The sequence below is a fragment of the Anolis carolinensis genome, chromosome 4 (assembly GCF_035594765.1).
Source record: "Anolis carolinensis isolate JA03-04 chromosome 4, rAnoCar3.1.pri, whole genome shotgun sequence".
In the NCBI taxonomy this organism is placed as follows: domain Eukaryota; kingdom Metazoa; phylum Chordata; class Lepidosauria; order Squamata; family Dactyloidae; genus Anolis; species Anolis carolinensis.
Genome location: NC_085844.1, coordinates 24,883,571 through 24,896,827, shown reverse-complemented (window position 1 = coordinate 24,896,827; position 13,257 = coordinate 24,883,571). Strand labels below are relative to the sequence as shown.

At 39.0% G+C, this 13,257-nt stretch overlaps 1 protein-coding gene across 1 annotated transcript in view; it reads right to left on the bottom strand.

Moving 5' to 3' along the window:
- Window positions 1–11,940, bottom strand: part of LOC100563662 (nardilysin) — a 56,354-nt gene extending 44,414 nt beyond the window's left edge. Inside the window, exons 1-5 of the mRNA XM_016992766.2 lie at window positions 11,221–11,940; window positions 8,482–8,821; window positions 5,027–5,108; window positions 3,284–3,437; window positions 2,489–2,562 (exon numbers count right to left, since the gene is read on the bottom strand). Of these exons, the coding sequence (XP_016848255.2) occupies window positions 2,489–2,562; window positions 3,284–3,437; window positions 5,027–5,108; window positions 8,482–8,821; window positions 11,221–11,411 (841 nt within the window). The 5' untranslated portion in view covers window positions 11,412–11,940. The remainder of the gene's footprint in view (window positions 1–2,488; window positions 2,563–3,283; window positions 3,438–5,026; window positions 5,109–8,481; window positions 8,822–11,220) is intronic.
- Window positions 11,941–13,257: the final 1,317 nt, after the last annotated feature.

The following is a 13,257-nucleotide window of genomic DNA, read 5'->3' as shown; positions in this document are numbered from 1 at the left end:
TCCCATGGTTTTTTTTTTTGATGCAGGTATCTTTCCTTTTTCAGTCACTGTCACAGTGATTCTCTTGCATGACATATTAGGGTGGTTACTAGGCTTGTTCAAATGATTCGTTTTCCCCGTTAACCGTTATTAATTCGTTATTTTCGTTTGTTTTGAAGCAATATACGGCATTGGTTGTCCACACGTCTGGATATCGCGGTTTCGAATCGCGAGAGGCCGTTTTTCGTTATGTCGTCGTTTTTTTCGTTAGGAAAAAAAAGCTTTTGCAAATCACCCAAACTCCCACCATTCAGGCCCTTTCCTTTTACCCCTCAGCAAAAGGGGCGTCACGGGCTCAGCCAATGGGAGGGGGCGAGGGGGAAGGAGGCCGAGGAGGAGGAGGAGGAAGACGGAGGGGGGAAATGGCCGCCGCCGCCGCCGCTGCTGCCTCGCCTCAGCTCAGGCCTGGTGTCTCTCTGTGAGGCGGGAAGGCGGCGGATGGAGCCGGGAATGGAGAGACCGAGAGAGACAGAGAGGGGCCCGGCGGTGAGGTTTTGACGTCTGTGCGAAGCTAGGCAAGTGGGGTTTATATATCTGTGGAAGGTCCAGGGTGGGAGAAAGAACTCTTGTCTGTGGGAGGCAAGTGTGAATGTTGCAATTGGTCACCTTGATTAGCATTGAATAGCCTTGCAGCTTCAAAGCCTGGCTGCTTCCTACCTGGGGGAATCCTTTGTTGGGAGGTATTAGCTGGCCCTGATTGTTTCCTGTCTGGAATTCCCATTTTCTGGGTGTTGTTCTTTTACTGTCCTGATTTTAGCTTTTCTGTAGCTAAAAATGCATATAAAATTGATTCTATAGGGAGGATAAATGATTGGATTTCAACTCCTACAGCTTAGCTTTCTCTGCCAATAATGGTACCATATCAAACTAAACCTCCCAAGATTCTGTAGCAGTGAGCCATCTTGGATATTGTAAGGGATTTATTATTATTATTATTATTATTATTATTATTATTATTATTATTATTAGACCTTGCTCCCAGGAAGGTGCCTTCGCTGTGGCTCCCAACTTATCTATCTACCTTTCCACATATTCTCCACATTGTGTGTATGTGTATGTATATTATATATACATGAGCCCCGATGGCGAAGTGTGTTAAAGCACTGAGCTGCTGAACTTGCAGACCGAAAGGTCCCAGGTTCAAATCCCGGGAGCAGAGTGAGTGCCCGCTAGCTCCAGCTTCTGCCAACCTAGCAGCTTGAAAACATGCCAATGTGAGTAGATCAATAGGTACCGCTCTGGCGGGAAGGTAATGGCACTCCATGTAGTCATGCCGGCCACATGACCTTGGAGGTGTCTATGGACAACACTGGCTCTTGGGCTTAGAAATGGAGATGAGCACCAACCCCCAGAGTCAGACATGACTGAACTTAACGTCAAGGGATACCTTTACCTTTACCTATACACACACACACACACACACACACACACACATTATGCAGGGACTATATATATATACACAGTATATATCACACACACACCAATTTAACAAAGTTTCAGCCACAAAAACAAAGTTTCTGAAGTAGAACAATGACTTTCACAGTAAAGACAACCCAATTTAACAGGAAATAAGACTTTCAAACCAGGAACAGATTTCTGCAATTATTAAAAAATGGTTTATTATAAAAGCTATGAAAATTCGCCAAAAATCAGAGGATAAGGGAAACGTTCCAAATTTTGGTGAGCTATCAGTGTTAAATGTGTTCTACCACTGTACCAAGTTGGAAGAAGATCACTCAAAAAATGAGGGTGGGAGAGTCCTGTAAAGTCCTCTCCCTCTGTGCTGTTTTTGGGAATTGCGCATGCGCGTCCGCCATTAATGAATTAATTTTGAAAATAACGAATTTTCGTTAATTTTGAATTTTTTTGGGGGCCAAATTCGGAAATACCATCAGAAACGAAAAGCTGCCCCCTCTAGTTTTGAAACGAGTTTAGAATCAAATTTTTCGTGGATCGATCAAGCCTAGTGGTTACCCCTCCAAAGTGGCACAACTCCCATAATTTCAAAGGTTATGCTCAACATTTCCCTGTAGTTTTGCTTTATTTGGTGTATTTACTTTGATCATGTTGTTCTAAAGCCCAGGTTTGCCTTGGCCTCACTGAACTGAGTAGGATTTCCCCCCAAAGAAATTCTTAGAAGTGCAGTCCCATTCTTAATTGCCTAGTTTAGTATGCTTTGGGAGTTCATAAAATTACACTTTCAGAGTTTATTGACCACAGTCCAAAGTTCAATACAGTGAAGGTCCCTAATTTGAAGAGGCTTAAGTATACTTAACTCTTTGGATTACAGCCATTTTATCTAAATATTACTTTTGTAAAGTTGTTATATAAAAGATAGGTCATCCAAATTTCACAATAGGAATGCTACAACAAACATGATGAAAGTTTTTCCCAAGAACTTCAAGATTATCAATAATCATTAATTAAAAAGCAAACCCATTTGTTTTACCACTATCCACAGCTTCAACTTCACGGTCAATTGCATCTTTAATCATCAGAGGATGAATGAAAAACTGTGCCCATCTAGAAGACAAACAGAATAACATCAGGCCAAATATTTTCAACCTGCATTGGAAAAAAACTGAATCAAAATATTTTATTTATAACAATATATGAGGCTCTTTAAAGCATTGAAGATAAGCATATAGAAGGAGCTTGTTAGTCCCAACTAGAACAGAACCATTGAAAGTATGGAATTTGTTAGTGTCAAATTCAATTTTTTCCTCCCCCCCCGCCCCCGTTCCGGCTCTGCTCTAGTTAGAACTAACATGGGATTTAATCCAACAAACCCAATTGTATCTGACATCATTATTTTACAGATTTATTTTGAACATTGTAGTAATGTTTTAATGATTTATAATTAGAGTCAGTGGGAACTTTGCATATTACAAAATAATACTTTCAAGCCCCCCTTTTAATCTGTAGTACTACTTCATATTATAACTTTTTATAAATTATTGCATTGCTTTAATTTACTACTATCAATCTATGATAGGTTAAAGAAGGTTCTTTCCATGCTATAAACAGTTGTTGAATTTGACATGTAGAACTTATCAATTTTACAAATGTTTATGTAAAGGAGATGTTAAGAAATGAGAGAGAATGAGAAAGAAAACTGACATGAATAACTACATTTGATGCAGAAATTAAGTACTGACATGTAGGCTGCATTGTCTTAATAGTTCTTTCACTAGTTAGTTAATCTCTCCCTCCCCCACCACTGGGCTTTGTTCTGCTAAAATACCTGTCAAGGGCTTCTTTAAAATATTTCTTCTGGATATCAAAATGGAAGACTGTCCGTTCTGCATCTGTTGAAGCATTGTCCGAGCCACCATGTTTCTTGAGGAATGTGTCAAATCCATTTTCATCTGGGTATTTTTTGCTACCCATGAATACCACTGAAAGAAAATGACAATAATTGTGTAGCTGATCATTTGTCCTGATCCATAGATACAAATACATGCACAGAACATGTATATAGAAGCCTCTCTACTCACTGAAAGCTCCATGGGAGAAGACTTTTGTGCACTCAACTCAGTGAAGATCTGTCCCTTTGTTCTTTATGACAGTATTACTGAAGGCCCTTCCACTGAATCATATAACCCAGATTATCAAATCCCATAATATCTGCTTTGAACTGGGTTATCTGAGTCCCCACTACCATATATTCCAGTTCAAAGAACATAATGTGGGATTTTATACAGCTGTGTGGAAGGGGCCTGAGGATCCTGCATCCGAGATATAGCCATAGTGGCATGGCTATGAACTGTCTTCAGATCTCAGTCTACTCCAAACTCACTTTAATGACATTATCACATTAATGTAGGGATTCATCACGTACTGTGGCAAATCCATTGGGGCCTGGCATGAGGAACCCATTGCCCCACACTTCACATTTCCCCTTACCTCATCCCACAGAGGTAAGCATCTGCCACTCGGCTTCCTCTTGTTGATCCTAATGCAACACTGGAAGCCTCATGTGTTTCCATGTTGTCGTCGTACACCAGTTCCTTTTCCCTTTTGCCATGGAGCCCCACCAGAAGTAGGTGTAGCTCATGGGATAGGAGCTGGTGGGCTCCGTGACAAAAGAGGAGAGAAACCAACATACGATGGGCAATTTAGCCCATCTGATGAGACCATAGAACTCAGTTCTGTCATGCTGGGAAGTGCTGAATGATTACAAATATCTAGGGCTTATTTTTGGAAAAGGGATTATATTTCGAGCATCCTCAGAAATGCTGAAAAATCGTTATTTTCAGGGTAGGCCTTATTTTGGGGGAAACAGGGTAAAGTCACAAAAAAGGAGCCTTGTGCCACTTTTAGGGAAAGAATGACTAGTCACTAGCCCATTCCTTTCCAAAATGACATTTCATTATATCTAATAATCTGTCTTCCTTGTGTCCCAGTTTCTTACTCCCCCCCCATTTCCCCCCTTGTTTTCCACTCACTTCTATTGCCCCAAACTGAGTTCAAAGTGCAAAAGTAATTTCTACTCAATTAACCCAGAAAGATGAAAGGTCAGGAGTGGGTTGGATCTTGTCCTTCTCACTAGGCTCAGGCAAAAGCAAATGGCTTCACTATCTCTTAGCTTGTCTGTTCTTCCTTATTAACAGTTCTGGCTAATACATGTGTTCCAGTTTTCATCTGTGAAGTGCTAGAGGGAATAGCCATAAGTGCCATTTCCACCCAATTCGAGGGCATGAAATGTGGTACTGATCCAGGGCATTGTGGGAAATTTTAAAAGTAGATGTCTCTATTTATAACTCATCAATTAGTGCTTTCCAGTCTTAATTCCATACACTTTCAAAGAACCTCATCAACACTGAAAGTTATAGGAACTATAAAGACAGTTAGAGAAAACTCATAACAATAGAACCAGAACATAACCATGTTTCGATTCTAAAAACCTGCATTCCAAACAAATAAATAAGACACCAGTTTCCTCCATTTTAATAAATATGAAAGAGAAAGAGAAACTGTCACATACTGTGTTCCAGAAAATGAGCTAGTCCAGGTAAATCATCCGGGTCACAGAAACTGCCAATGCAAATAGCAAGGGCAGCTGCAGACTGCAATAAAAACACAGGGAATGGGGAGAGAGAAAAGAAATGAGCATTACATCACAGGCAAAACATCACAACATTTTCCCTAGAATTAAAGAATTCTATTTCTATTGCTTTGCCACCCTATTCTACCCCAAACAGAGAAAAACTGATCAAGATGTTATTATGCGTATGTATGTGCCTTCAACTCTCCTCTCAACTTATAGCAACCACATGAATTTCATGGGTTTTCTTAGGCAAGGACTACTCAGAGGTGGTTTTGCCAGTTCCGTCCTCTGAAATATAGCCTACTTGTAATCAAACTCAGACCTGGAATAACATATTGCGAAATAAAATGTTTTACTTCCATCCAATATTCTATATTGAAATATCCAGAAGGATGGTTATGTAATGGTTGTGATATATGGCCCTTTGTTGAAAACAATGTTGTGCAACCAGATGTGCAAAAGAATATGCAATTGAAAGTAGAACTGCATACACAGTGGAATACCATGCCCAACTCCATTTCCATGATCTTGAACTTGGTGTAGACTTTATATGGAAGCCCTTTGACATTACAGTTAGAGTACTATGGTTCCACCTTAATTACCATGATTACATCCCCTGGAAACCTAGGGTTGACATTTATGGAGCACTAGAACTCCCTGTTTGAGAATTCCAGCTAGCTCTCCCTAAATAAAATAAATAAATAAATAAATAAACTTTATTTTTAATCTGCCCTCTCTCCCCAAGGGGACTCAGGGACGCTTCTAAAATAATATGGCAAACACTAAGTTGCAAAGCCTAGGTTTCCATCAGCGTTTACGCTGAACCCTACTCTTGTAAATTTGTTGTGTTAAAAGACAACTAGAAAATAAGTCCAACTGCTTCCTCAAGGAACTTATGAAGTATAAGTCATCAAATGGATTCTAACCAATGGGACTCAAATCAATGAATTGGTACAAAGATCCTTTTTTCTGACTTGTTTTGAGTTAAGATTAGATGGGCTGATACCATGAAGGATGTATTTGTGAAGTTTCCTTCTCCTAGAGCTGGTAAGAAGAGAGGGATGTGGAATTATTCCTTCATATTGTACATGATAAAGGTGCATTCAACATTTTGCTTGTGATGTCAGAAGGGGTCTTGGAATAGTCAGGGTTCCTTCTTATGGACAAGATTTGTCCACATTGAGCCCCTTTTCACACATCCTGGAAGTATGGGAGAACGACTAATCCAAACAGGACCCTTATACATTATCTGAATGAAATGTCATGTCTGAACACTCTTATAGATAAACCTTTCTAACGTTTTTTGGAAAAATAGCTGAAAATCTTATTGTACCATTCACAAACACTATATGACTAACTTAGTTTAGCAAGGCTATGAGTAAATCCTATTGCCATTGTAGAGTCGCTGCAACTATTTCTTTAAAAAGTTTTGCTCATTTCGTTTCTGATGCTCCTTTTTATGGCTCAGTGCTGCCTTTATAAAAATTCAAAACTGCCTTGGGAAGATTTTATCTCAAAGTGCAGAGCAGTGAAATGAAATCAAACAAATAAAAGTTAAAGGCTCAAGTGCTCTGAGCTGATTCAGATATTATATTGTTTGGGTATATGCTTACAAAACATAGTGTGGATGTGATAATCATAAGAATCATAGAGTCATAGAATCATAGAATAGAAAGAGTTGGAAGAGACTTCATGGGCCATCCAGTCCAATCCCCTGCCAAGAAGCAGGAAATCGCATTCAAAGCACCCCCGACAGATGGCCATCCAGCCTCTGCTTAAAAGGCTCCAAAGGAGGAGCTTCCACCACAGTCCAAGGGAGAGAGTTCCAGTGCCGAACAGCTCTCACAATGAGGAAGTTCTTCCTGATGTTCAGGTGAAATCTCCTTTCCTGTAATTAAGCCATTGTTCCGCATCCTAGTCTCCAGGGCAGCAGAAAACAAGCTTGCTCTCTCCTCCCTATAACTTCCCCTCACATATTTATACATGGTTCTCATGTCTCCTCTCAGCCTTCTCTTCTGCAGGCTAAACATGCCCAGCTCTTTAAGCCACTCCTCATAGGGCTTGTTCTACAGACCCTTGATCATTTTAGTTGCCCTCCTCTGGACACATTCCAGCTTGTCAACATCTCCTTTAAATTGCGGTGCCCAGAACTGGACACAGTATTCCAGGTGTGGTCTGACCAAGGCAGAATAGAGGAGTAGCATGACTTCCCTGGATCTAGACACTATACTACTATTGATGCAGGCCAAAATCCCATTGGCTTTTTTAGCTGCATCACATTGTTGGCTCATGCTTAACTTGTTGTCCACAAGGACTCCACGGTCTTTTTCACACGTACTGCTGTCGAGCCAGGCATACGCTGGCAGACATGTGTATTGTGCAGGTACACATTTCAGCAAGCTTAATGTCAGTTCTTTGCCTGGTGTAGCTGGGTAGGATGGTGCTTTAGACAAACATATTAATTACTTCAGCTGTATCCATGTAATCCTACATTTCACGAATCACCATTCCATGTACTTGCATGATGCAGTTGAAATACAAGTAAAAACTGCACAAATAAACACCCTCCTTTGCTTGAAATAATAGTCTGAGTATATACAGATTTGCATATTAAGTTCAGTCATATCATCACAAAATAACTACTACTGAAACCAAGTGGAGTTTATCTCAGTTGCCCTGATGCTGAGCCTCATTGTGATGTATAGTTCAATATGTATATTTGAAAGAAGAACAATAAAGTGAAAATTGGTTAGTCACTCAGTCTCTCTCCTTTTCTTTCTCTTTGTGTCTAGTCTCTGAGGGAAAAAGTTCTTCAGAAACCATGGACTGTCAGAAGGACAAATGAATGGGCAATCAAAGCCTGAATTCTCATTAGATGTGAAGATGACTGAACTGTAGCTGTCATGCTTTGGACATATCATGAGATATCAAGAGTTTGTCCTGAACAGGACTGTTGATGACCTCATTCATAGGGTTCTCAACTTTTGGAGTTCCTTCATTCATAGGGTCACCACAGGTTGAAGTAAACTTGACAGAAAGCAACAACAACAACAACAAACAACAACAACATATGGACAAACAAAGAGCAATGCTGGCAAATTTGTTCTGGTTCCTGGAAAGATACACACACAAAGAAGGTAAAATGCTGTGGCAAACAGCATCAACCTTTGTGGGTAACAACACATCCATGTTAGCCCAGATGCTAAGAACCTGACTATTTAGCTTGCTGTACATATGATGCTTCATCGCTTGGATGGTCCCTGGTAAGGGGGAGGCTACAGGACACCTGGTTTTATCCCCATGGCACAGTCTTGTTATTCGTTGTACTTTTCACAGTTTAGACTTTAAGTGAATTGCCATTGATTTAGATTAGATTAGTCCAGGTAGCATACTTGTTTTTCTGCACTCCCCATCTTATTGGCATCTTCTTGTTTCACCAGTTCTTCATATATATCAGAGTCCTCGTAATCTTTACTCTTTCTCCCATACTTGTTCTTTACTCTTTCTCTTATTCTTTGTCTTTCTGATTCATCTTCAGAGCCTACATTCCCATCTTTCCTCCCATCTTCCTCAATGCTACTGCCTTGGTCTGCAACAATATTTTCATCATCATCTGTTTCATTTCCAGAAGACATCCGATCCTCTGCTTCCTCATCTGATGAAGAATTGCACTCATCAGCAGTCAAATCAGAGATTAAGAGTGCATGCAAGCCATTCTTTAATTCGATGTACCTGAAAAAGAATAGAACAGCACAAACATTTTTGTATCACTATGTTTTCTATGTGCAGTAGAGGACCTTCTAGCAATACCAGAGGCACTCCAAGTGGCCAGTTACTGGTCAAAGGATATTTAGTATAATGACAAGTTTTTAATTTTGTTTGTGTTTTTAAATACATCACAACTGTACTCTCAGTTTGCTTCTGATATGATAAATAAATAAATATGTGCATTTCAGTTGTGTACCAAATTTTAAGCAATACCTGTCATAGCTTTATTAAAGAATCCAAAGTATTGTAGTTTGGTGATAATCCCGTGTTAGTGTCACCAAAGCCCGTCAAAAAATACTATGGTTCCCAGAACTCTATGAAGACAGAATGCTATTTAAATCAGATAACACTGTAACACAGGAATAAAATTTGTTTCAAGGATCAGTGGATTTGGTTAATGTTGTTATCCTTATCAGATCATGCACAGTCATGAGAATGGTCTTATCTGCCTTTAAATTTCTAGGCTATGATCCAGAGGCTGTGTGTTCCATCATTTCTCCCCAATTTTTTTTATCTACCCACTACTGTAATCTTCAGGAAAGCAAAGTGCTTAATGTTTTGTTGTTGCTATGTGGCTTCAAGTCATTTCTGATTTATGGCAACCCAAAGAAAAACTTATTATGGGATTTTCTTGGCAAGACTTGTACTGAGAGCATTTGCTGTTGCCTTCTTCTGAGACTGAGAGAGTATGTCTTTTTTTTAAAAAAAAGATATATGTCGTAATTTATTGATTTGTTATATATGGTTTATGTAGTGTGTAATGTGTGTATTTGGTTTACGATGTTTGAATTTATATGTTATGTAATTTCTGTTTTTAACTATTGTATGCCACTTTGAATCCCACCCATGGGAGAAAAGTGGGATAAAAATAAATAAATAAATGATGCCCAAGGTCAAATTCAGTGGGTTTCATGTTTGAGTGGGGGTTTAGCTCTAGCCATTGTCCCAAACTCTAACCACAACCTCTCACTAGCTCTTTATTCTTCTAACTGCGATATGTTTAATTATATGAGAACATACATTTGGAGTGAATCTTGATGGGATTTTTATTTTATGACATCTTTAACATGTAAACTTGTAAATGTATTTTGTTATCATTTCTTTCATCTTTGACTTTCACCCTTAACAACAAAATCAATGAAGTAGGAAAAATAATTCCATTGTTTTAGGACTACGCTCTGGAAGATGTGACCTGCCAAATATGATATGAAACTGTAGTCAGCAGGAAGCTTAAGCAAGTAATGAGAGTAAAAAATAATTGCCTTATGATTGTTTACACCAGTGATTCTCAACCTGTGGGTCCCCAAGTGTTTTGGCTTACAACTCCCAGAAATCACAGCCAGTTTACCAGCTGTTAGGATTTCTGGGAGTTGAAGGCCAAAAACATGTGGGGACCCACAGGCTGAGAACCACTGGTTTACACAATATCCCCAAACACAAACTCACACAGACCATTATGTGGAAACAAAAGCAAATAAAGAATGAACTTGACACATCTTAAAATCTCATCACAGTAGAGCATCTATCTGATTGCTGCCTCCTGCAGAATTCTGGGGTTGTAGTTGAGGGAGGGGCTTTTAAACTGCCAGAGAGGTCCTGGGCCTCACTCAACTACAAACCCCAGAATTCCACAGGAGGCAGCAACTAGATTCAAAGAGGATAGATGCTCTAGTGTGATGAAGTCCTAAATCTAATACCACAACTGACATTCCAACTATGAATGCCACACAGGAATCAAAGGTTGTTCATATTATGAACCTCACTTGAGCTGTAAAGGAAAGAGAAAATGAGTATGTAGCAGCATTTAGAAGGGAATTAATAAGAAGTGACATCAAAGGACAGAAAATACTTTGGGGAAAATGCTGAAAATAACCCCTAATGGAAGAACCTTAATGCTACAACAAAGCATTAATTGAATTAAGAGCCAGCATGTTATAGTAGTTGGGTGTTGGACTAGGATTCTGGAGATCAGAATTCAATTCACCACTTGGCCATGGAAACAACAGGATAACCTCAGATAAGTCACACTTTCTCAGTCTCAGAAGGAAGCAAATCCCCTCCCTTTCAACAAATTTTGTCAAGAAAACCCCGTGATAGGATCATCACTACTCAGAAATGACTTGAAGGCATAAAATAACAAACCACATTATTTTTTATAATAGAATGATAGTGTATAGGCTTGCAGGAAGTAATTTTCTTTCTCTTTAGAAATTAACCACAACTAGCCAGATTATACCTAGGAGTAGGATGAGTACACCTTGGATTTTGAGGTCTTGGTGTATTTGGGGGGGGATGGGGCTCAGTTTCTTTGCTTTGGTATTTGTGGGTTTCCTCCCCCCACTTTGCCTATGCTTAGTGTTTACCGGTATTCTTTATGGTCACTAGGGGACTTCACAATGTCTGGGTCCCCCACATTTTTCTTGGTTCGGCGTTTCTGTTTCTCTTCCTCTTCCTCCATTGGCTGGATTCTGTTGTGACATCTTTCTCTTCTGTGCTGTTGTAAACGGATAGCTGGACAATTTTCTATCCCTGTGGGGTGCATCTGCCTAGACATTATAATAGCTCCAGGCGATTTGCAAGAGGTAGCCAATCAACCCACTTCTTGATCTTCCTGCCTATCTTTGTCTTACTGTGCACTAGACTTCATTTTTCCCAAACCAACTCAGCCTCTTTCCGTGATTATGCAATCCATTCCAGTTCTCACTGGCTAAATAGATTTTTTAGAGATAGCATCTCTTTATGACATAGATAAAGGAGCAATCCATGATTCTATGAGGAGCAGCCAGGGAAAGAAAGACAAGAAACCCAGGACACAGCACAGAAGGCTTTATTTATTTCTCTTAGTATTTGGTTCTATAGCCATTCTTCACTGTCTTTCTGTTTCAAAAGTTCTCAGGACAGTTGAAAATAAATTCAAAACTGAAAGTGCTGATAATTTTTTGAAATTAAAAAAAGAATGGGGAATAGTGCAAGCAATCAAATAAGCTTAAAATAAGTGAAGAAATATTACAAGTTTGATAGCTTTTCACAAAACTATCAAAGTTTCAGTAAAAAATATAGTCTTTATCTGATACATAAAAGATAACAATGGGCCCTTCCACACAGCCATATAACCCAGAATATCAAGGCAGATAATCCACAAATTTCTGATTTGAACTGGATTATCTGAGTCCACACTGCCATATAACCCAGTTCAAAGCAGATGTGGGATTTTATACAGCTGTGTGGAAGGGGCCAATGAAAGAAGCAGGTAGTCATGTCTAATCATTTCCAGGTTTGTTAGTATCTGTAGAAACAACTAATTTCTTCCTAGCCACTCACTGTAACTACAAAAGCAGATGAAGAACTGCTGAAGATGGTATCAGTTGGTGGGCAGCTTCAAATGAGACCATAGAGATAGGAAGAATGTAAACCGAAAATAAATAGGCTCTACAAAAATGAATGAGTCTTAGATAGTCACAGGAAGACAGAACTGCCTAATTCTGAAATAAGACCAAATAATATAGTTGCCTCATTCATCTAGCTTCTATATGTCCTTGTTCTGTAGCCATCTGCCATATTTCCCTTGGTAGAAACCCATTGAGAACGGCCCCATCTACACTGCCTTATAATGCTGCTTCAAACTGCATTACATAGCAGTGTATATGGGACCAAGGACTGCTGATCTTAGTATATATAAATAAATTCCTTAAAGTAACCTGTAACTGCAGGGGGGTGGAAATTTTAAAAGGTATTAACAGTTGTTAGTGTCACATAGAATCCATTTAGAATGAATTACAGTAGAGTCTCACTTATCCAACATTCGCTTATCCAACATTCTGAATTATCCAATGCAGTCTGACTTTTAATAGTCAATGTTTTTGTAGTCAATGTTTTCAATACATTTTGATATTTTGGTGCTAAATTAGTAAATACAGTAATTACTACATAGCATTACTGTGTATTGAACTACTTTTTCTGTCAAATTTGTTGTATAACGTGATGTTTTAGTGCTTAATTTGTAAAATCATAACCTAATTTGATGTTTAATAGGCTTTTCTTTAATCCCTCCTTATAATCCAACATATTCGCATATCTGGCGTTCTGCCGGCCCATTTATGTTGGATAAGTGAGACTCTACTGTACTCTTTATTTTCAAAAATAATTTTGTTAATAGTTGAACGGAATCTGGAAAACATATAAAGTAAACTACATTCAAGCCCCTTCTTTTGCATTTGTGCATTTGGCAGAAACTATACACAAAGAGACTTCTCTCTGCTTCCTATGGAAGTGTACAATGAAACATATGAACATGTCACATATGTTTATTACTTGTTCCAGAAATGCATCTATATATATAAATGAGTGATGGCATCACGGCAACCCACAAAACAACAAAACTACAGGCCCCCCAACCTCGA